The 23,911-nt window shown below is 54.7% G+C and overlaps 1 protein-coding gene across 1 annotated transcript; it reads right to left on the bottom strand.

Annotated features, from left to right (window-relative positions):
* Nucleotides 1-676: 676 nt before the first annotated feature.
* On the bottom strand, nucleotides 677-19,892 carry LOC308566008 (uncharacterized protein; the record flags this gene model as incomplete). Its single annotated transcript, XM_081155862.1, has 7 exons — nucleotides 677-742; nucleotides 774-909; nucleotides 6,027-6,296; nucleotides 6,643-6,750; nucleotides 14,805-14,867; nucleotides 17,891-17,977; nucleotides 19,733-19,892. 5 exons carry the CDS (start codon nucleotides 19,890-19,892, stop codon nucleotides 6,289-6,291), a joined length of 426 nt encoding a protein of 141 aa, XP_081011988.1. The 3' UTR covers nucleotides 677-742; nucleotides 774-909; nucleotides 6,027-6,288.
* Between the last annotated feature and the right edge of the window lie 4,019 nt (nucleotides 19,893-23,911).

Genomic DNA, 23,911 nt, shown 5'->3' with positions numbered 1-23,911 from the left:
AGAGATGCTTTTGGAGGGAGAGCTCTGCAGGGTGGGGGTTGGGAGCACAGTGGACGCCCAGCTTCTGCTTCTCCAGCTCCAGGCGGCCTCCTCTCACTGCCCAGCAACTCGGTGTTCTGCCCCCTCTCTACTCCTTTGCGCACTTCGGGACTAGACCCTGAGACCCACCCAAGGCCTTCGGAAACCTCAGCGAGGCCTTAGGGCGCCTCGGGGCCTACCAATCCGTTGCTTCTCTGTGTTCTTCGGGAAAACGGAGCGCTCCCGAAGCAGCACGTGCAAATCTATACAAAAGAGATGCAAAAGAAATTCAGAGCCCTTCCTTTAGAACCGGGCGGAGGGTGCTGCTTCCCTTCTCCCGGCTCCGCGGGGCTCATCTAAGCTTGCGAGTGCCTCAGTGACTGTGTGTGTGAAAATCAGAACCAGACACGCAGAGCAAGGGGACCGGCGGGGGCCGCGGGGGAGAGCGCACCGAGCCTGGCCCAGGGCGCGGTCCGGTTCGCCCTGCTTTCCGCAGGGAGGCCGGCTGAAGAACGAGTGGGCTGGGGCGGGAGCTGGAAACACTGCTTATGGCTACAAAGTCCTGTTTCCTGGGCTCCCAGATGCCCCTGGGAAACCGCAGGGGCTTCGCGGCAGGGAGCGGGACGAGGCTGTCGGGGAGCTGCTCTGAGTCTGGGACGGGGGCTGTGGCCCCCAAGAACACCTCCCAGGTGTCAGCGTGGAAGCCCCCATCGGTGCCACCGCGCTCAGTGCCACCGCTGCCCTGAAACAGTCACATGGGAGCCAGCCAGCCAGCAAGGCACTTGACCTCCGGGAGCCTTGGCTTCCTCATGTGTAAACACAGGCGCCGTGTGAGGAACCGCGGTGCAACGCTGAGCCTCGGCAGGCCGGTCTGGTAGGATGATTTACAACCTGCGGAAAGAAGGAAGGCGGTGGGTCCTTCTAGAAGGCTCTGTAAGAAGCTTGACAAAACATCTTAAAGTGCTGAGCCCTGTTATAGGAGGGACTTGGAAATCCCCGTCCAGAGCACCTGAGTCTCCATGTCACATGTCTCCTTGGTCACATCCTTGGTACCTAGGAAACCAGGAGCACCTTTGCTTGGGGGAGTCCCATGCAGGAGTGCCCTACGGGATGAAGAGTACGAATACCAGGACAGGTGAGAGAGCCCTGGCCAGGTAGCTCAGTCGGTTACAGAGTCACCCTGACCTGCCAAGGCTGCAGGTTCGATCCTGGGTCAGGGCACACACAAGAATCAACCAATGAATGCATAAATAAGTAGACCAACAAATTGATGATTCTCTCTCTCTAACTCTCTAAAAAAATCAATTAAAAAAAAATAAAATATATATAAGTGAGAGAAAGTTAAGAGGTAAAAAGAAAGGCAGTCAATGACTAGTTTGGAGAAGAACTGAGTTCAGGGTTGACAGCTGTGGGAAGAGCAGTCCTAGGTTCATCAACATTTTGTATGGCTTTCGGGTCAGGGCAGCCACTGCCACTTTCCGGCTTGAACCTAGCCAAGTCCCTGCCCCGCATCCCGTCTGTAAACTGGGGATAACGCTACCTCCTGTCACCAGGCCTGCGCTGTGCAAGCAGTTCCACAGGAAGCACAGGGAGAGAAGTTCGAACCCACACAGTGCTCGGCAGGCAAACCCAGGGTTTCTCCATGAGCGGAAACTGAGAGCTCTTCAGTAGGGTTGTTTCTTGAATAAAGAATTCAATTTTTCTAGAAAAAGATTGAGTGAGCCCTGTGTCATGCTGTCTGTGGTTCCTGCTGTGGGGAGACTGACCATGGCTTGCCTGCTCCCTGGAGGCCAGGCCTTGGGCTTGGGTGTGATAGAGGCGTTTCCACCCCCAGCCTTTGGAGGGCCACATGGGCTGCACGGTTGAACTTCAAAGGACAGTTCTAAACAGATGCAGCCAGTTTCCTGCAGCTGTGCAACAGTCCACACCAGCCTGAGTCACCCAAGGCTGAGGGAAGCTGGGGGAGCAAGGCCCAGCAGTGCTTAGGGTCAGGTTGGTCTGAGAGGCTTCCTGGAGGTGGCCTCCAGATCCTTGCTGTGAGAGTAAAGAAAGGAAAGGCCTGGTTGGGGAGGGTGCCACTCCTCTGTGACTCTTTAGTGAAATAAATCGCTGTGGCCCAGGGTGTTGGGGCCTGGCATGTGTAGAGTCAGAGCTGTCTTTAGGTGGAGGAAGGACTTGAGAGAGCAGATAAGAACACTGATAAACTAGATCACACATAGGAATGTAACCTACTGACCCAGGCTGCCCTGCAAGCCCCAGGAACACACAGCAGTTAGCTCCAGGCAAATGTTCTTCCTGCAGAAAGCCCACCAGGACTGCTTCCAGTAGTGTGGCTTGTGGCTGCCAAGCTAGAGGAAAACTTCTTGGGTCCCTGCTGTGGTATGCAAGAGCATGATGGGGTGGGCATGGATGAGAGAATGTGGGCTAAGGCCACGACCAGGGTGGGTACACAGGGAGGTGGTAGCCAGAAGCAAGGGGCTTAGAGGCCTTGTGGGGCTGGCCCACAGCGGGTGGGAGGTATTTTTAGGTAGGCTCAGGTGCAGACAGACATTACACGCCATGGCCCAACATGTGGTTAATATTTAATTCCTTCCTTAATCATTAACTCCCTGGCTGGCTGAAGAGAAATGGAACTGTTGTCAAATCAGTAACCACAGGCTGGGAACAGTGTCCACAGATCTCACTGCCTCTCCTGTAGCTGGGAGTGCTGGCTGGGTGGGGTCAGCCCTGGCCTTGGGGGCCCTGGCTCATCTCCTTCCCATGGTAACCTCAGGACATAGAAAAGGTATGAGGTCATGATCACCTCTAACCCTGGAGACACTTGCTGGTGGGGAGGGCTTGGGACTGGAGGTGGTGTCCATTCAGGCATGAGGATTCCAGGCCCTGCTTTCAGGGCATGTGACCTTGGGTGAGTCACATAGCCTCCCTGAACCTCAGTTTTCTCATCTGTGTGATGAGCGTAAGTATTGCTATCAAGAAGGATTGTCAGGAGATGTGAATGAGATATGGTGTACAAGGAAGTATTTTGTTAGCTGAAGACTGAGATAGCAAACAAGTTAGAGAAAGTACAGATGGAAAGATACAGAGAGTAAAAGATTTCAAAGATGAAAGAGGAAAGCTAGTGTGCTCTGGCTTCTATTCACTTAAATGCAGTTCCTTTCAATGCAGTTGGTTTTAATTCAGTCAGTGAGTGGGTATGGGCAAGGCCATGTCCCCAATCCTAAACTGGGCTTTGGGGTAATTTGAAAAGGAGTCAGCCTTCCCCTCAGGAAGCAAGGGTGACCAAACTCCAGGCTTGAACCACAATGAGGTGGGCAGTGTTTGTGATGTGGGTCAGCAGGTCAGGGATCAGGGTTAGCAGGGAGGGGGTGGGGGAGGACAGTGAGAGCTGGAGGGTCACAGCAGGCCTCAGGTGAGGCCGGCAGGGTAAGTAGGAGCTCGGAGTGTAGCTGGAGGGAGGACTCGTGTGCATGCTGGCATGTACGCAGGAATTCAAGCACATAGCAGATTATACAACGGTGTCCATGAATCACACTTACACACATATACTCACAGACTCTCACAGGCACCCATGGGCACGTGGACACACACACAGACACATACACATACACAGACACATACACATACACATACACATACACATACACATACACAAACACATACACATACACATACACAGGCACGCCCTTGGGTATGTATGCACCTCTTCTCCCAGCCCAGCCCTAAGACCCTCTGGGTAACTCAGTGCTTCTGAGCCTGGCTGATGCCCACCAGATGAACCGTGGGGTCTGCCCCACAGCAGAGTTCCTTTTCCTCTGTCCCCTCCTTCAGCAGAAGTGCAGCCAGAGTTTGAGGGAGCAGCAGGCAGAGTTAGAGTTAGCCTGGGGATCCATACACATCCGTCAGATGGGACAGAAGACAGGCAGCAGGGGGTAGAGGGACCAGGCTGAGGCAGGCCTAAGGGCAGCAGGCACATCTGCTTGTAGGAGGTGGGTGTGGAGCTGGATTCAGGAGGGAGAGATTAGAGGGGCAGAGAGAGGTCCTGGGTGGGGGGCTACAGGAGCCCCCAGGAACCAAGCTCCCAGCCCCTCTCTGGTTTCCCCACCCACATCCCATGCTCAGGCTGGGACCAGGCTCCAGAGCTAAAAAGAAGCCAGACAGAAAGTCCTTAGAAATTGGCCTGAGCATTAATAGAAATAGAATTCTGTAGTTTCTTCTAGGCCTATATAGGGGCCTGGGATAAAGGTCCCCTGAGCTCTCTAAGCAAATACTAAGACTCCTTAGGAAGCCAGTCCTGATCCATGGTCCCTGCCCTAAGGGAATTCTAGACCAGTATGGCCAGGATAGGCTAGGAAAGGCTCACATTCCACCCTGTGTGTGAGGGGCCCTAACAGATCAGGCTTTGGATCCAAACTGCCAGAGCCTAAATCCTGCACCTATTTGGATGATGTGACCTCAAGCCTGTTACCCTCTCTGTGCCTCAGTTTCTTGTGTATAACACGGAGATGATCACGGTAAAGTACTTGCTGCTTGTGGTTGTTGTGAGGGTTAAATAAACACGGGGCCCAGCATAGTGTCTGGCACACAATAAGTGCTAAAGCCATCTGAAGAAGAATGTGTTTCTGACTCACGTGTTCAGGGGAGCTTCCTGGAGGAGACATGTGAGCAAGCCCTTGAAAGACCAACAGGTTTTCCACAGATCCAGGCGAAGGACAGGTGTCCCTTCCCTGTGGCGGACCAGGGTGAGCAGAAACAAGAAAGGACTTGGCATGTTTGGGGAGCATGAGGAATTCTGTGGGGTCACAGCTGCTGCCTGGACGACAGAGTGAGGGTGGTTTGGGGTCTAGAGTGGTCAGGGAAGGTTAGGAATGTCCGGCTGTCCTGGAGCACTGGGAACCCAGGGGGGCTTGTAAGTGGGACCCTGGCCACACTAAGGCAGAGCTTTGGCAGCAAAGAGCAGGCCTGTAGGGGAGAGAAACCTACAGAAGGCTTTCAGAGGGACAGACAGGAGCTCTGATGTGACCGGCCAAAGGCTCTGGGCTGGGGTAGCCTGCCTGGGAGGCTGGCCTGAGACCAGCAGGGAGCTGGAAGTGCTAAACCTTCATCTGTGGGGTCTTTTTCCCCAGCTGGACTCAATACACAGCCTCCAGGAAGCTCCCGCACAGCAGCCTCTGGGCATGCTCTCTGTGGTCTCTACACTCTGTGGGTCTGGCCCAGCCACCTTGGGCATGTCACCTCATTTCTCCTGCCTCCATTTCTCCATCTGTCAGTGAGCATAGGAATTCCTATCCACCTAGGATGTGTGAGCCCCAAGAGGAGGCCCTGCTGCTTTCCTGGCCAAGGTCAGGCCAGGGGTCAGGCAGGAAGGGTCAGGGCAGGAAAGGACCCAGGCCGCAGCCCTACCTCTGTTTTCCTGGGGTGGCCCCTCAGCTTATCTGAGTCAGGGCAAGGGTTGGGGGGAAGGAGATACTCCTTCAACGGTCAGATAGTGTGAGGGGGTGATAAAGGGCACAGGCCCAGAAACTGGCTTAGAGAGGGTGGGACAAGCAAGGCTGTCACTCCCCTGACCCCTTGCCCCACCCCATCGCACCCTCCAGGCCAGTTGGGTGCAGCCCCAGCCTTCTACCATGCCTACCACCCAGGGAGCAGGAGGAGGGAGAAGAGGCTGCGGGAACTGGTGTTTGAAGGTTGGTGGTGGCCTTTGTACACTGTCCCAGGGGACCGGTGGGGGCAGAGGCCAGGCTACAGGGGAAAGGGGGGGTGATCAACTTGTGCCAGCGTGAACACTGAAAGCCTGTTCCAAGAAACCCTTCAGTCCTGAGCACATCAAGATAGTTTACTGGGAATGTCCAGGTTTTGAATCTAAAAGTCCCTTATCCTGGAAACCCTCTCAGTCCCAGAGAAACCTGGACAGTTAGTCACCCTAGGAGCAAAGGAGTGAGTCTGGGGGTGCAGGGGGACTAGGATGGGGTGTGTGCAGGGAAACAGCTCCTTTCCCTGACTCTTACCCAGGTCTACTTGTCCTCACTCCACGCCCTGTGAGGGGGCCGCCCAGGTGCTATCTTGAGTGGACGAATCTGGAAGTCTGGAGCGGCCTCCCTAGAGGGCTTCTTTGCCAGTCAGAGGCCGGCCGGCCGGAGAGTTTGCGTGAGAATGATGTCTGCTGGCTGTTCTACCCTCCAGGAGCCTTCAGAGGTAGAACTGGGGCTTGGGGTGGGGGCTGTGCCTCTGGTTAGTGAGCGGGTAGGACACCACAGATATAACCAGCAGTCAGAGCTCTGGAATCAGAAATTGCTGAAAATCAGTCAGGGCACCTGGCTGGTTTTGGGGGTACAGTCAGAAGGTTCTGCTCAGAGCCTCTGCACCCCTACCCCCATCAGGGCCTCTGCTAACTTGGCCTTCCCCTGTCAGGGCCTCTGAGGGCCAGAGCAGGTTCTGGGGACAGGACAAGAAAGCTGTTGGGTGAGGGGATAGTGAAAGACATCTCCCTAGAGAGGACACAGGTCAGGGATGTCAAATGGAGAATTTCTGTAGCCTGTAGTTCAGGCCTAAGCCTCCCTGACTCCCAGCTTCAGGGCTTGGTTTTATCCCATACACACCCTGGAAAGGATGGATTTTCCTTACCTGGGATATGGAAATCCCAGAGATCCTTGGCCCCAGCATTTCTGTCCTCAGAGCAGCACTGGCTAGTCAACAGGGGGCCAAAGCCAATGGGGGAGGTAAGGGCAGGGCCTGGGGGAAGAAAGAGGGCCTCTGTTGGGGGATGGGCCTAAAGGGGTGAGAGAGGAAAACAGCATCCAAAGCATCCCCTAAGACAGCTCTCCATAGGTTGGTTCAGCCAATGAAGGTGTTTGAAATACTCCACTGGGCTCTGGGGAAGCATCTGAACCAATGCCCTTGAGCAACTATTTCTATCCTACTTCCCCTCCCAAGGATCCCCTAGTTGGATGGGTGGGCAAAGTCTGTTAGTGAAGCCAGCTGTGGTCTTGCTATTAACATCAGGGTTGGCAAATGGGCCAAATTGAGCCAACTGTATTCTAACCCTGGGCTCCGTTGCTTCCAGAAATTCATCCCTTCCCCTCTGCTCCCCTAGCCCCGCCCCCAAGGAAGGTGTCTGCTTATAGCTCACATCATTTTACCCTGGATCATGCCCTAATGCCTTTGCCTATTCTCTCCTCCCAGTCCTGGTCCCTGTCTGGTCACCTGTGAACCAGCAGGTAGTATGCTCAATAGATGTCTAGACCATCAATGTGTGTAGGCCACTGGACCCCCAACAGTGACAGTGAAGTTCCACACTGGCAAGGTAAGGGAGCTCGAGGAGGGGCCCGAAGGCAGTCTAGGTGTCCTGGGAGAGAGACAGCAAGAGTGCTCCAGGTGGGCCAATTCTGGGCCCTTTGTGTGTCTAACTCAGCCTTCCTGCCCTCCCACCCCAGACTCAACCACGAGACCAAACTGTGTGAACAAATGGTGCTGATGGTCCAGGGGCCAGGAAGGAATCCCCCCAGACAGGCTGGCCAAAGGGTCCCATCTCCAACTTCCTAGGTCTGCAGGGAGCCGCAGGGAAGAGAGCCCAAGCCGGGAGGAGAGAGGCTGGGGGCAGGGCTACCATGTGGGGCATGGCCGAGGGGAAAATGCTGAGGGCAGGGGAGCCAGGCCTGGTTGGCCTTTGAAGGGCTGGCCTTCCTGGAGAGGACACTTTAATCGCCCCCAATTAAACCATTGCCGGAAGCCCTTAACAGCCTCATACAGCCTTTCAAGGACCGCCCTTTTGTTAGGCAGCCAAGCTGTTATGCAAAAAGACCGCCAGCCGGGGCCTCTGACCACTCACCCCAGGCCCCAAGGCCAGCCAGCCCCAAACTCCGGGCAGCCTCCAAAGAGGGTGCTTGTTTTTGAATCAAAGGCTGGGGACCCTGCTTTGATCTGGAGAAACCCACCCCTTCCCTGTGTCCCCAGCTTCAGTGCCCTCCTGCTAAGGGTGTGGGGCCTTTCAGAGGCTTTCACTCCTACCGGTGCCAGATCTGGCTGTGCAGCCAGGCTGATCCCTGGGGTCCTGGGAGCCTGCCCCTGCCCCTTACTTCTAGAAGCAGGACTGCAGGGATGGCAGAAGCTTTCATTGCTCCCACTGCCCACTTGGGGCACAGAAACTGTGGCCCCACCTCCTCGGGCTGTTTCAGGGTCTTCCAGGACCTTGTGACAGAGTGTAGTCCTTCGATGGGCATCATCTGGGACCCTGTTAGAAATGCAGATCTTGGGCCCCACCCCAGACATACTGGATCTGAATTGGCTTTTTTTTTTAACCCTCGCCCGAGGATATTTTTTCTATTGCTTTTCAGAAACAGTGGAAGGGAAAGTGAGGGAAACATCAATATGAGAGACATATCAATTGGTTGCCTCCTGCCCAGCTGGGGCTGGGGACCGAGCCTGGTTGGCTGGAATCATACCCAGGACCCCTCAGTCCGCAGGCCGACGCCCTAACCACTGAGAAAAATCATCTAAGGCAGAATCTGCTTTTTTAACAAGCCTGGAAATGAAGTTTGAGAAGTACTGCTCATGTCTTCCCCTCTCTGGACCTCCCTTAAATCCCCCCCAAAAAGCAAGATAAAGTCTAGGATGTTAGCCATAGTAGATATGGGTAGTATAGCCTTCTGCTTTCCAAACTTTCGACAACATATAATGTCTAAAAAGGCCAACGACAAAGCCTTTCTGTAAAACAGCAGCTTCTGGAGGACCCCAAATGGCAGGCTTCCATTTGGTCACTGGGTTAACATCAAAACCTCCTCCCTTGATTTCCACATCTGCTCCCTCATTTCATCCTCAGAACTGCCCGAGGAAGATGGGGACGAGCATCCCCATTAGAAGAAGAAGCAGAAGCCCAGGAGGGTTTGAGGACTGGCCAGAGTTAGTGGCCGAGTGGGGGGAAATTCAGGACACCCCATTCAGGGCCTCCCTACTCTCAGGCCCAGCAGGGCTGCCACAGGCAGCTGCAAAGTGCGCACACTGCACAAAGGTGCCCGGTCTGAGAATGGGCATGGGGCTGAAGGGCAGTTCCTGCTCCACTTGCCAAGGGTGTCCTGGTGTGGGCAGTGTGGCCTGTGCTGGAGGGAGAGGAGCCTTTTTCTAATTTACACAAAAGCCCCTACCAGGCAAGCAAATGCCAGAAGCTTCCAGAATTTCCCATTCCCCACCTCCTCCTTCTCACAAAAGCTGCTGGTCACCAAGCACCTACTACATGCCAACCTTCAGGCTCAGTGCTTTCTTTCCTGATCCCACTTAGTCTCCAGGACAACTCGCAGACTCATTCTCTGGCTAAGACCCACTCCTTCTGCTTCTTTTATTGATGCTGGTTCCTGGGAAACCAAACAAGATCCATGCACTCTAGAGGAGTCAGGTCCTGTGAGACAAAGGTCTCCCATGGCTGACCCCGGGCTGGACAGCCTGGCTCAGCCGAGGGAACCCCAGTAGGGGTTGGTTTAGGAGCATTTTCTGGATGTCCTCAGAAAGCTCTTGAACCTTCTGGCCCATCCGGGGGTAAAAAAAGGGCTAAACCCCACCTTGCTTTCTTCCCTCCAATGTTCCCCAGCAGGCTCAGCATTCAGAGACAGGCGGGGTGTTTAGACTCTGTGGGGCTGCGGGGCAGCAAAGTAAGGTAGGCTGGTGGATCGGCCTTTGAGAGCAATAGTCAGCAAACTTCTGCAAAGGGCCAAATAGTTAACATTTCAGGCTGGTCTCTGTCACAAATGCTCAATTCTGCCACAGGAGTGAGAAGCGGCCAGAGACAACATCTAAACCAATGGATGTGACTGTGTTCCAATAAAACTTTATTTATGCACACCGAGATTTAAATGTCATGTGATTTTCACGTGCCCCAAAACTTTATGCTTCTTTTGATTTTTTCTCCAACCACGTAAAAACCATGCTAGCCCTTGGGCTTCATTAAAGCAGACAGTGGGCAGAATTGGGCCCACGAAGAAACAATGTGAAGGCCCCTGGTTTAGAGCAAAGGTTTTGAGTGCTGTCATCAGTCTTGGATTCAAGTCCTAGTTATTTTACTAACTGAGGTTTTAAATCTGGGAAAGTTGCTAAGCCTATTTCTTCTTTGTCAAGTGTGGGTGGCGGTGTGGGTCACTCAGTGAGTGAGATGAAGAATGCCAAAGCACTTCCCAACTTCAGTGAATGGCATGCAGTAGACCCTCCCTAATGTGAGCAAGGAACATCGCAGCAGGTCATCTGGAGGTCAGTGGGAGGAGGCATGAGGCTGGAGAGGTCAGAGGACAGTCCTTGGAGGAGGGATGGGGTAAGCTGGGCCTTGACTGATATGAGAGGTGATAGAAGGGAAAAGTTTGAGAGATCAGTCCAAGGACATTGGCCTCAGTCCTAGTATGGCCATTGAAGGCTCTGAAAAAGGGACCCTTCAAAGTGGGGCCAAAAGGAGGTTCATCTGCAAGGATACCTGGAAGGAGAGGGTTTGGGAAAACACCACGGGCCTAGGAGACAAGTGATGAGGTTATTGGTGAGACCAGGTGATTGGGAGCTGGGAGTGGTGGGGTGGGGATGGGGATGGGGGTGGTTATTAAGGGAGTGTCAGGCATCAGCAGATGACAACATAGCCAGGTGTTGTGTTTTGTTGTTAATCAGCTAGGTACTAAATTAGCCCTCTTTCTTGACTGCAAGCACATTTCCAGGTTAATAATTTGAGGGGGTCGCCTGTTGTTCTGCTGACCTAGCAGCCCTCCTCCTTCCCCAACATGGCGATGCCAAGTTACTGTAGACACCAGCCCCTTCACTCCCTGTACTGAGTTATGTAGGGGTTCCTAACAAAGCTGAGCCATTCAGAGTCCTTCCCTGGGATTTTGTTAACTCGGTACCAGAGAGAATATGAGAGATCTGCTGGAGGGAACAAGATGTGAAATGCAGGCTCCACCAACAGCGGTGTCCCCTGTCACGTAGGGGAAGTCAGAGGATCAGTGAGAAAAATAAGTCAATGCCAACAGGAAGCAGAGATGAGAGGGTTAGTGAGTCTCCTGAAGGACCAAGTTCCTGAGCTTTGTGCTTGATTTGGTGATTCACTTTTTCCTCTGATTGCAGGAGATATCCCAAAGCCTTCAAATAAACTCTTTTTCTAAAACTAGTTTGAGTTCTTATCACTTGCTAATGAAGAACATTGTTGACTAAATGCACCATGGCAGCTTTCCCACCATCATTAATTTGCAATTGCTTTGTGCTAGACACTGGGTACATTCCTTACATCCATTACTTTATAGTATAATCCTCACCTATGCTGTGAGCTACGGGCACTATCATCTCCATTTTACAGATGATAAAACAGGCTCCAATTTCACCTGATACTTAAATGGGGTGCTCCTCAGGCCTTGGGCCTGGTCTTTGATTAGCATCAATTACTGTCTCCCAGGCAATCTTGTCCATTCCCATGTTAATTCCATTTCTACATTTTCCAATTTTCAATCTAGACTTCCCTTTTAAACTCCAGACTGATGTATCCAGCTGCCTACTTGATATACACATGTCAAACACATCTCTAAAACGAAACTCCTCCTAAGCCTCCTCCCAGCGAATCTGCCTGTACCCTGCGGCTTCTCTAAGTAACTGGCCCTACACTCCACCCAGTTTCCCATATCAGAAACCCTAGAGTCATTTTGACACCACCTCTTTCACCTGCATGACTACCCTATCACCAGGCCCTATCATCGCACCCATTCCTTAAGCATGTCTTAGCTCTGCTCCTTTCTCTTCAGCTCCACTGTCTCCTCCTACTCAAATCACATCTCTTCTCCCTTGAAGGATAACTTCCTTCCTGGTCTCCTGGAATCCCTGCCAAGCCATTATCCATTCAGCTCTGGAGACATTTTTGAAAGAGCTCTAACCACATCCCCCTACTCCTTAAAGCTACTCAGTGGTTCTAGTCCAAAGTTTTCCCCAAGGTATTTGCAGTGTCATCAGATCTTGCCATTTCCACCCTTCATCTCATCTTGAGTCTCTTTTGCTCACGCTCTGTGGATTCCTTTCAGTATGAGTTCCAGACTCTTCTGACCTCAGGGCCTTTGTGCATGGCCTTCCTGCTCTCTGTACAGAGTTCTCTCCCTCTTCTCATCATTCCTTCAGTTCTTATGATTCCTAGGTACCCTTCAGGTCCTGGCACGAACCTCAGGATACCTTCTCTTGAACCCTCCAGGAAATATTATTTTCCCACAGCACCCTTTATTCTCTGTAGCACTCAATAGTTACGTGTTTGGATATGCATTTAATACTTGTCTCCCTTGCTAGATTGAAACTCTGAGGGCAGGGTCAGATTCCTATTTCAATCATCACTGTACCTGCTGCACCCCGCAGTGTCAGGCACGGAGTGGGTGCTCAAAAATATTTGCTGAATGAATGAATGAGTGACAGGGCTCAGAGAGGACCCATGACTTGAGACCCAGGGTCACACTACTGGTGAGGTAAGAGCCTAGATGTCAATCCTAATCCCTTGAGCTCTGAAGTACACTGTTAACTTCTGGGCAATATTGGCACTTTTGGGGGAGCCAAGAGGGAAGAGATTGAGAAGCTGGTCTCAGGTCCTCAGACTTATTAGAAAGGATGCAGGAAGCAAGGGGGTGGGGGTGGAGTGTGGCGAGTGGGAACGAATATGCTGCCAAGTGGAGTCAGGCTGGAGGTAAGGAGTCAGGCAACCAGGAACCCCTGTAAGAGCTCTGCCTGTGTTGCCTCATTTAATCCCCTGCCGGCCATGCGAGGCTGGCTGATTATCTCTTGTTACAGACAAGGAAATGGAGCTTCAGAGAGAGAGAACAACTTTCCCAAAGGCTCACGGCTATCACGTGTCATAACCAGGGTCTGAATCTGGGACTTGAGAATAAGAAACCAGCAATTTGGGGAAATCAGTCCAGAAAAAATGGCAGGACAGGTCTCACAATGGGACTTTGGAAAAGTTGCAGCACAATCACTCTCCTTCCACCACTCACCCCTGCGGGCTGTCTAGGGAGATATCTTTTTGAAATTCCAAAAGCTCTTGCACGAAATCAAAAGGCCTCTCCATGCAATCCCTCAGGTGGCCAGATCCTCCCAGGCTGGCGCCTACCTCCCTAGAGGATTGCCCCTGCACAACTTCCATTTGAAAAGGAGCTTGGGGCCTTGGTGGCCTACCCTGCTGAGGCCCATCAATGGCCTTAGCTCAGGGATGCACAGTGAAGGAGCCCTGCCTGCTGGGAGAGGGGGGGTGGGGACAATGAGGGGTAGGAAATTCCCTCAGAGCCTGGCCTTGGCTGGTGGGTTTATTTTATTTTATATTACTTATAGCCACCCCCACCGCCCCATTTAATACAGCTTATATAGAGCTCTTTAAAAAAATAATTTATATCGCCCTTTGTAAATATGAACTCATCAATACTCAGAACAGCTCTATGAGGTAGGTACCATGAACCAGACATTTTGCAGATAAGGAGGTTGGAGCAGACTGGGCAGGGTCAGTGACATGCCCAAAGTCACCATCAGTAAATGGCAAAGCTGGGATTTGAACCCAGGCACCAATTTCTGGATGCTGTGCTCTGAAATCCTTCCTCTCTGCTGGTAGAGACTGTTTGGGAGAGACGGAGCTCTGAATGTCCTGCCCCATCCACCCACATGGGGCCCCAAGCCTCTGCGGGCTTTGGGAGATAAAAGATAATGGGGTTCCTTCTTTTCTCACAAGTCCAGAGTTTGTTTACCGCGGGTGAAGTAAGTGGCCACCCCTAACAAAAGGGGTGCGGGCAGAGATAACCCAATCATTCTGGGCCTGGTTGGGCCGTTGGGAGGACAAGGATTGAACCCAGCCTGCTAGGAGGCCGGGCTTGGAGAGGCTGCCTGCTGTTTGTTGCAAAACAGTGAGTCAGCCTGGCAGGGAGGGGGTGGGGGAGGCGGGAAAGATTAGACTGGCCTCTCCCCCACCGGCACTGCCTTTGGCCTTTCCCAGGGTGGGTTCTGCTCACCACCCCCTCCTGGCCCTTGAAGGCTCACCAATTTCCATTTTTGTTGTTTGGCTGTGATAGGAAAAATATTGAAAAATAGAAAGTGCCCTAGACAGGAAAACACTCTGAAAGCTGAAACCTGAAACCAGCCTGCCTGGACCAACACCCCAGCGGTGGGAGGGTGGGTCATCCAGCCAGGACTCCATCCCTGGCAGCAGCCCATGATGGCACCTTCAGCCCTGGTCAGTAGAGAGAACTTCGAGGTCCAGAAATAAATGGTAACTGGTTCAAGGTCACTGGTGCTGACGGCCAGGAGGGTGGTGCAGGTCCTGTGGGAAGGTCTCGAGGACCATGTTACTGGCTGCAAGAGTCTGGAAACATACACCTCCTTTTAAAAAATTGACCTTGCCAAGGGACCATGCCCTTCATCCAGTGTGGAACAACCCCCCTACCCCCCAACCAGGGGCACTTCAGGGGATAAAGCAATTCTCTACCATGGCTTTCATTGGATGAACCACTATGGCTGCCCTGGATCCTATCTGGCCATAGTGGTGTCACAAACCACTCCATTTCTTTCCTGTCCCTGTCCCCTCCACCTCCAGGACCCTTCCCTTGCTCCGAGAAATATAGTGCTTTCCCCTAATTAGAACTGGACAGAGGGAGTTTGCTCAAGGTCACAGAGCAAATGAATTAATTCATTCATTAAAGCCTCATTGGGCTGCTGCTGAGCCAGATCCCACCGAGGAATGAGAGGAGGGGGCACAGACTCCTCCAAGTCAGCTGCCTAAACTGAGAACTGCTCTATAACAGCGTATCGGTCAGACTTACCTGCCATGAGTGCACTGCGGACACGGAAGGGCCTGACCGAACCTGAGCACCAGGGAAAGCTTCCTGGAGGAGGGAGACAGGGCAGGCTCTTAAAGACTGAGTAGGAGTGTGCCAGGGCCGGGATTGGCAGGGGAGGGCATTCTGGACTGGGGAGAAATCAAATCCACCAGCTCCGGGCCCCCTCTCTGGGTTCTACCCCCTGGCCTACAGGCATTGTTGAGCTCGCAGCACCATGGAAGAACCTACTTCCTCTGGTAACACTACCAAGGCACAGCAATGAGCTGTGTGACCTGGGAGAGAACGCAGGGTAACGTGCTCGTGGTGCCCGCCCCCGAGAAGCTTCCCGCGCCAGTGGGAAGACAAAGCTATCATCCTGAGGGGAAAGACCACCCTGAGAAAAGCGCTGTGTATCCCTATGCAGGATGCACCTCACTGAATTCTTGCCAAACCTCTATGACTGAGTACTGTTAGCACCCCCACTTTACAGAGCGGAAACAGAGGCTTGGGAGGGATCAGTAACTTGTCCTGGGTCACCACCTGATAAGGGGTGGATCCAGAAACTAAACCCAGGGGCCTGACTATGGAGCCTGAGCCTCCAACCACCATTCTTACTTCAGTTGTGAGGAGGGAGGCAGCTGTCCTAGACTTTATTTGGTGGGCAACAGGAGGCCAGCAAAGGCTTTTAAGGGAGGGTAGTACACAATCTGATCTGTGTTTTGGTACAAGAACTCCAGAGGTCACTGGGGATGTATGAAGGGCACGAAGCAAAGGAAGATGACTCCCTTAGTGTTCAGATGAGAGCGGGTAAAGTGGGGCACTGGGGATGCTGAGGGAAAGGGACTGCTCAGAGAGGTAGAAGACCTGGCCTCAGGCTTGCCCTGGCCCCATCCTCAGGAGGCTAGTCCTTGCTTGACCTCTGCCTGTCAGCTGCCAGGGAAGCCCAAACAGTGGCCATTTGTTCAACAGACACCAACTGAGCACCCACTAAATGCAGGACATGTCTGCCCTGGAATACAAGAGACAGTCCCTGTCCTCAGGGCTCAGGGTCCTGTGGTGCAGTCATCCTTAAACAGTTAGCAACAGTACCCATGCGCTTTCTCCCTCTAGACTCCCACAACTCCAAGAGGAAAGAAGTTTAGGTTCTTTTCTAATTGTTCAGGTGTAATCCTTTCTCTGCCACCATCTCTCTCAGGTCCCTGGGAGACTTACCTGTCTTCCTGCAGGACCAGGTACAGTTCTTATACATAATATAACTAAGAACTCATTTAGTATTTGCTGAGACTCATTAGTCTCAATGGGGAAAACCTATTCTCCAGAGTAACCTTGAGCCCAGATCACAAACTCCTTAATCTATCCAGGCAGTTTTCAAGGGCTGCTGCTGGTCCTTCAGTCCCTGTCCAAGAGTGAGGCTTACTGATAGGCCGGTTCTGTGAGGTCATGTCCTGTTACTGCTGGCTCAGTGAGGATGACAATGCTGAGCCTTTAAAGCTGCCAACCTGTATGCAGGGGGCATATCTCTGCAGCTGCCAGTCACCCCAAAGGAACCAATCAGCACACGACATCTGGAAGTACAAGCTGATCTCTGTGATAAATAGGAGGGCCCTGACCAGCACTGGGATGGGTGTTCTGCATTATTACAAGCCCAAGGCTACTCCAGACTTTGATTGTTGTGGTTGCTAAGGTACAGACAAATTGGACTTTAGGAAGGAAGGGACCCTGGGAAGTTCTTCCTGAGGGCTTCAGTGCAGGTAGCTCAGGAGTGAGAAATGGGGCAGGGTTTGGGAGTGGGAACTGGCCAGGAGAGGTCATGGTGTACATTTTGGGGGGCTGGTGTGCATTTTGGGGGCTGTTTTTATTTCTGGGACCTGCATTTTTTTATTTCCTCTAAGCCCGCTGGGAACTTGTAGCAGCATCAATGTCTGGGATTTTGGGAAGGGAGGTGATGGACGGGCTAAGGACTCTAGGGGCCAGGCCAAGTTCAGGTCAGGACTAGGAGGTGGGGGGTGTTGAAGCTTTGGATTTTCGTGAGGGGTGCTCTCTCTTCCTCTCCTAAACCCTGTGCCAGTAGAGGGGTGACGCAGGGCATGACTGGGACTATCTCTTCCTTTTATTTCTGGCAAAGCTACAGGAGGGGAGTTCCCCTTCTCTGTTTGTTTTGATTCTGTTGTTTTCTTAAAGAGAGGAAGGAAAACCATCATCACTTTTTCGGTTTTATGAACAAAGGCAGGCAGAGAGGATGTTTCGCTGGGGCTGGGGCTGGGGCTGGGGCTGGGGCTGGGGCTGTGGGTGCTGGGCCTCACGTCTCTCTCTCCCTCAGTATTCCCTCTAGCAGGTTGGAGCCCCCAGATCACAGATCAGGCCCTGTGGTGTGGGGTCAAGTTTAGGTGTTGGCCCTGCCTCTTAATAGCTTTTAACCTCTCTGACGTGCATCTGTAAAAATGAGAGTTGTTAGATCTGCTTTATAGGATTGATGAGACTAAAAACAAAAGAAAAACATTAACCTGTAAAAACACAGTGTCAGGCATACATTAAATGCTCCAGAAATTTCTTTCTGCTGATCCTTTCCACTGATGTGCGTGCGTGTGTGTGTGTGTGTGTGTGTGTGTGTGTCTATCCCTCTGGCCCAGTTGTGTGGAGTGGGGGAGACTTCTCTACTGGGCAGTCACAGGCCCAGATGCAAAAGCCCAACAGTGACTGACAAGAATGCAAGTAGTGGAGTGGCTTTTCTTCAACATGTGGACATGGCCTGGGCTTGAATCCTCTCTCTGCCACTAACCAACTCTGTGACATGGGCACATGTGACTTAATCTCTCTGGGCCCCGGTTTTGTAATCTGTAAAATGGAGGTGATGGTCACCGTGAGTTTCCGTGAGAATTAAATGAGATACTGAATTATGGGACTGACTTAGCACAGGTCACAGCTGGTGCTTATTAAGTGCTCCATTTAAAATCAAAAAATAAAAACAAGCCCACAAGCTCCCCTGCTTGCGTTCCTGGCGTTGCTGCCGGCCATCCCGTGGGCTGGGGTTACCCGCTCCCGCTCCCCCTTTGGGGACCCCTCCTGGCCTCCCGCAGGACAGCGCTCACCTGCCGAGCTCGCCCCGGGGCGCTCCCCTGGGGCCCGTCCCCCCTCCTGCTGCTTGGCCAGGCCCGGCCTCCGCTCGGGGCGCAGGGCTGGTTCCCAACCACATGAAGGGAGGCGCACGGAAAAGCCGCAGAGCCGAGGCTGGGAGGGCTGTTTGTCGGGCGGACGGACGCGCGGCGGGGACGCGGAGGGGCTGGGCTGAGCGGAAGCGGGCACCCCAGGGGCGCGGGCTGGCAGGAGGGGCGCGGGCGGGCAGGAGGGGCCGGGCTGGGCAGGAGGGGCGCGGGCGGGCAGGAGGGGCCGGGCTGGGCAGGAGGGGCGCGGGCGGGCAGGAGGGGCCGGGCTGGCAGGAGGGGCGCGGGCTGGGCAGGAGGGGCGCGGGCTGGCAGGAGGGGCGCGGGCTGGGCTGGAGGGGCGCGGGCTGGGCAGGAGGGGCGCGGGCGGGCAGGAGGGGCCGGGCTGGGCTGGAGGGGCGCGGGCAGGAGGGGCCGGGCTGGGCAGGAGGGGCGCGGGCAGGAGGGGCCGGGCTGGGCTGGAGGGGCCGGGCTGGGCAGGAGGGGCCGGGCTGGGCAGGAGGGGCCGGGCTGGGCAGGAGGGGCCGGGCGGGCAGGAGGGGCGCGGGCAGGAGGGGCCGGGCTGGGCAGGAGGGGCCGGGCGGGCAGGAGGGGCGGCGCGCTCGGGCGCACGGGCGCGCGGGGCTGCCGGGCGCAGACGCCCTTTGCGAACGGGCAGTGTGGAGGAAGGCAGCGCCTCCTTGGGCCGGGACCACCCAGAATTCAGAATTGGGCCTGGCCCGCCTCCCTCCTGGCCCCGCAGGCTCGCGGGAAGCCCGGTCACGTGGCTGGGGGCGTGGCCCTGCCCCCGGGGCCCCCATCCTGGGGGACGGTCCCCTCTCCTTGCCTGCGGCCACCTCCCGGGACCGAAGGGCGGGACCTTCAGCTCCTGGGGCTCTCAGGAAGGGCGGAGGACCCCGGGCTCTGGGCGAAGGCCACAGAGAGAAAGCAGGCGGGCCGGCTATCCCGTCCCCCCCGGACCGGTCCGGCAGGGACGCCGGCACCCCTCGCGGAGCCAGCCCGGAGCGCCCGGGACCGACCCCCGGGCCAGGCCCTCCCGTGGGGCCGCTGCACCGGGCCCCGTTCACTCAGATCCCCCCCCGCTGGACGTTCGCGCGTTCGGCGCGCTGACAGGTGCAGGCACGTGCTGGCTGCCCGCCGGCGCCCCCTGGAGACGGCCCCGGGACCTGCACCCGAGGGTGGGCGTGAGCGGCTCCCCGGGCGCAGGGAGGACGCGAGCGGCGCTGAGCCCCCGCCGAGGCCGCGACTCCGGGCTCAGCCCGGTGCCCACACTACTGTCCCCCTTTCACACGTGGGACACGGGGCACGGGAGGCCTGCCTCGGGGCACAGTCCAGCCGGGAGGGCTCAAAGTGCGGGCGGAGGGGCAGCCCCTGGGGTGACAGCTGAGGCCCGCCTGGCGGCGGCTGGTGGGCCCTGCGCCCCGCGCCCTTCTCCCGCGGGGCGGTGCGCCTGGGGAGGCCCGACGGGAGGGAGGGCGAGGCCGCTGCGCTCCGCTCTCGGCCGGCGCCCAGCCCCTGGGGGCCCGAGGACTGAGGCTGCCCCGGACCACGGTGGTCCATGGTGCCCTCAGTGTTTCGCAGTCCTCGCCTGAAGACAGACATATTTTTTTAACCGATTTAGAGACAGAGGAAGGGAGAGAGCGAGAGAGAAACGTCACGTGAGAGAGAAGCCTCAGGTGGCCGCTTCCCGCACGCGCGACGCGGGGTGGAGCCCGCAGCCCGGGTATGTGCCCCGGCTGGGAGCCAAACCCCGATGACCCTCCCACCAACTGGCCACATGGGCCAGGGCCGCAGCCACCGACACCCACGGGCCTCGGCCACAAATCCAGGTCCTTTTGCAGCCTGTGGAGCCAGAGGCGAGGCTGGCTGCCCAGCGCAGACGCACTTCCTCCGCGCCGGTGCCCACCTCCTCCGCAGCACGGCTGTCCATGCGGGCACACCTCTGGCACAAGGACGCCCTCGCCACGCTCACCCGCCTCTCGGCGGGCAGACATCCCTGCGTGCCCACGCCGCGGCGCACAGGCCCCGCCCCCAGGGAGACTTCCCTGCACCCGCGGCCGCACGGACGCCTGTTCGCCCCGCAGATCCCTCTCCGGCCTCAGCCACTCCCATGAGCTCGCTCACCGGTGCGGAGGCGGCGCGCCTGTGTGCAGGGCACCCGGCGCGCCCCACGCGGACACGCCCCGGAGCGCTGAGCCAGGCCCTCACCTCCCCGTGCTGGTCGAGGCGTGTATGCGGACAGCCCACTTACTTATGGCTCATGGGTTTCGAAAGGTGTGTGAGGGGCCGGGGGAGACAGTATGAGAATATGTAGACAAGCCAAGTGGAGAGGAAGGGGAGGAAGGAAAAGCTCCGTGACTCACTTCCAGTTTAACAATGCCGCAGCCCAGCTCCCCAGCCGGGGGAGGGTCCCGCTTGTCAACACAGTCAGGGCCTGGCTGTGGGATGGCAAGTGAGGTCCTGTCCCCAGGCCTCTCGGACCAGGAGGTGGGGACCCCCTCCAGAGACAGGTGCTCTTCTCCTGTGTGCACCTGGGGTGGGAACTCAGCATCTCACACTCTCCACACCTGTGTGGGGACCTATCTCTAGGTGCTCTGGCCGCACTCCCCAGTCTTGACCAAAAAAATCCCAGAACCCGTGTTTACCCTCCGCGTAATCCTGAGGTCAGACACCCCCAAACTACTTAAGCCTGGCTTACTGCTCTGGTTTCTAGGGTCCCATAATTGCCACCCAGCTGCTCCCCACGAGCCCCTCCGAGTCCTTCTCCCAGCTGTGCTCACTGCTTGCGGTGCCTCCGCTCCCCCACACTCATCCTCTCCATCTCAGGCTCCAGCTTCTTCTCTGACCCCAGCTGCTGGCCCTGAGCTCTTCCAGCCCGAAGCCGTGGTTTCTATTCCTTATACTCTGGGTAGCGAGCCTCCTAGTTAGACTATGAGCTCCTAAAGGGCAAGTTCTAAAATTTCTTAAGTTTCCAGAACTCCAACTCCCCCACTCCCACCCCCGCCAGCAGGGCCCTGGAAACTAGCAAGGTCTTGAAGGAGGGACAGTAAGGGGCAAGAAGGACCAAAAAGAAAGGGGAGTTCTTCTTGGGTGTCTGCCCACTAGGTAACTGGTTTCCCTCTAGGCTTGAATCTCCGGGACAGGGCCCCTCCCGCTCCTGCCACTCACACAGGCTGGGACAGGGAGGGAGGATTGCTCACTAGGCCCCCTCTCCCCCATGAGGGTCCAGAGAACGGCACGGCCCCATCTACTGTACGTCTACTGTACACCTTCTTGGAGCCAGGCCTGTGCTGGCTTTTCTCATGAGTTCCTTACCCCACAATAGCCTTATGATGTGGGGCACTCAGCCTCAGTTTACAGTTGAGGAAACTCTGGCTTCCAGAGGCTGGAGAATTGCTCGCTTGGTAAGCAGCAGAGCCCCAGAGCCTGCGCTCCCCACCTGGTACTGTCCTGCTTTCAGCAGCCCAGACCTCTGTCCCATTTGCCTCTATATCTTGCTGGTCTCTGACCTTGACTGTTTGTCCTGCTTTGTCTGCCTGAAGCTCTGTCTGCTTTTGCCCCTATCCTTCCCTCAAGCCCCTACCCCTTTGTCTGACTGCATCTCCTTTAACTCACCCCTGGAGCAGAGTGAAATTTGCCCAGGGTTAGGTACATTTCTGTTTCTCATAGAGAGCAAGGCTTAACACGCACTTTTGCATGTGGAAGTCTTTTCTTAAATCTGGGATCAGAAGCTAGACAGAGACCTGTCCGCCCCTCTCCTCAGTCCCACCAGGGACTGCACACACAAAAGATGCTCCTCTTTCTGCGTCACTGTCTTGCACACTCACACAAATACACACACACACACAGCAGACTTGCCTCAGAGTCTACACAATTCCTGTTGCAAATGGTGATGGAAAAAACAGGCAATGGGCTCTGGGAAATGCATGGGGCAGACTCTCCTTGTGGCACAAACTCAAGTGTGTGATCCCAGCCTGCAGATAGCTTGTAATTATTTGGTAATAAATCACATTCCAAAACCAAGCCAGCTGCCCCTGGCTTTTTCCCTCTCTCCTGTGCTTTTTGCCAGACCCACAATGTCTCGGCATTGGGTATGAAATATGGTTGTGATTTTCCTGCCTAACCAAAGTCAAGGCTGATTCCTCGATGAGTTCAGTTTCCCTGGAAGATAAAGGCTGACCCAGATTCTTGTGTTTTAATGTTATGGAGGGATGGTTTGCAGGGTAGGGGGCAGATGGATAGTCTTTGGATAGGAGGGTCTACTCTTTGCCACACGGGGGCTTTGGGTGGCCCAGCTGGGGGTGGTTAGCACAGCTGGGGATGGACCTGACCCACCTTGTGTGGACTTCATGACAGAGTTGGGAACACTGGCCTGGCAGGATTGGACTTCACTACCCCCTTGAAGTTAATGTGGTCTAGTGACTTGCTTTGCTAATGAAACCTGAGAATTGACACATGCCACTTCCAGGTAGCGACAGAAGGAGCGAATGTGTGAGCTCCCCATTCCTTCTCACAGCCATGGTGATGGCGAGTGAGATGCTGATAGGAGCTTCCTTCGGCCTGGGTCCCTGAGTGAAGACGACACAGTTCAGAACCCTCCAGGTGACCTGCATTGCTCATTTGGCATGAGAGAGAAGTAACTATTGTCTCAAACCACTGAACGCTGGGACCTTTGCTACCGCAGCATATCCTGCTTGATACACCTACCCTATAAGGTAGATGAGAGGATTCCTGAATAATGCACGTGAAGAGCTTAACAGAGTGCTCTGACTGCTGCTTCCTCTGCCTCCCTCCCCTCCTTCTAATGTTATTTCACTTTTTGTGCAACTTTGAGCCAAGTCACAAAAATTTTCCCAGGCCCACTGAGGTTCTGGTACAAGAGCACAGAGACAGTCCAGGGGCCAGTGTATGTGTAAGTAACTGTCGCGTGATGTGCTAAGCGCTGCGTTAGTGGTGTGAGGCCAGAGCTAGGTCAGCCCAGGGGTTGGAGTAGTAAGTCTATTGGGGTCCTCTAAAGTGAAGTCTGAACTAGGTTATGGGAGGTTAGTTTGATGTGTCAGGCAGAGCAGAGAGAAGGTGTGTTTAACAGTGAGAGCAGCTGCCATTTACAGAGCATTTGCTATGTGCCAAACACTGAATCAGACACTTCTGCCAATTCTCCCTGCTGTCAGAACAGCAACAATATCCATAATGTGTACTATTGTTAGCCCATTTTATAGGTGAGAATAACCAAGGCCAGTGAGGTTGCTGAACTCACCCAAGGCTGGGCAGCTGGTCAATGGCGGAGTGTGTATGAAGATACAGACATGTGGCAACTCCTGACTGGCCTTCAGCCTAGTGCCTCCAGAAGGGCCACAGCACACTCCAGGGACATTGGCCGAAGAATGTATCCATGCTTCGCAATGTGGCCTGAGGGAAGTTCCCGAAGCACAGCTGTGTTCATGAACTACCGTGGCTCCCCACTGCTTTCAAGACAAGCTCCGGCAGTCTGGTTGGCTACTTTGGGCCCCTCCTGACCTTTCCAGAATTGTCTCTGGCTATATTCATTCACATTCCCAGGGTTCTTGTCTGAGCCTGAACATTTCCTCCTACTTTCTGCCTCTTGGGTTTTGCTCAAGCATTTGTTTGGAATGCCCTTTCCCAATACATTCACCTTTCCCCCAGAGCTCAGCCTTCTCACTTTCTCTGCCCCAGGTGTCCCTGCTGGGATCCACCTTCGAGGAGTATCTGTCAATTTGATTTGAACGGTAGGATGTGCAGATATTTGCTAATATTCAGTATAGAGATTTTCAGTCGTACATGTGTATGTTTATGGATATGTATAAATAGATCAAAGGTGTGTGCTAAGAGCTGTTTTTACTGATAGCAATACAGACAAACAAATCTGGAGACTGCTGCCATCTAGACTATGGGAAGTTGTTGAAGTTTGCCATTTACCGGCTGTGTGAC

Source organism: Miniopterus schreibersii (genome assembly GCF_964146895.1).
Source record: "Miniopterus schreibersii genome assembly, chromosome: 13".
NCBI lineage: Eukaryota > Metazoa > Chordata > Mammalia > Chiroptera > Miniopteridae > Miniopterus > Miniopterus schreibersii.
The sequence above is the reverse complement of the archived record's forward strand: the minus strand, read 5'-3'. Positions and strand labels throughout refer to the sequence as shown.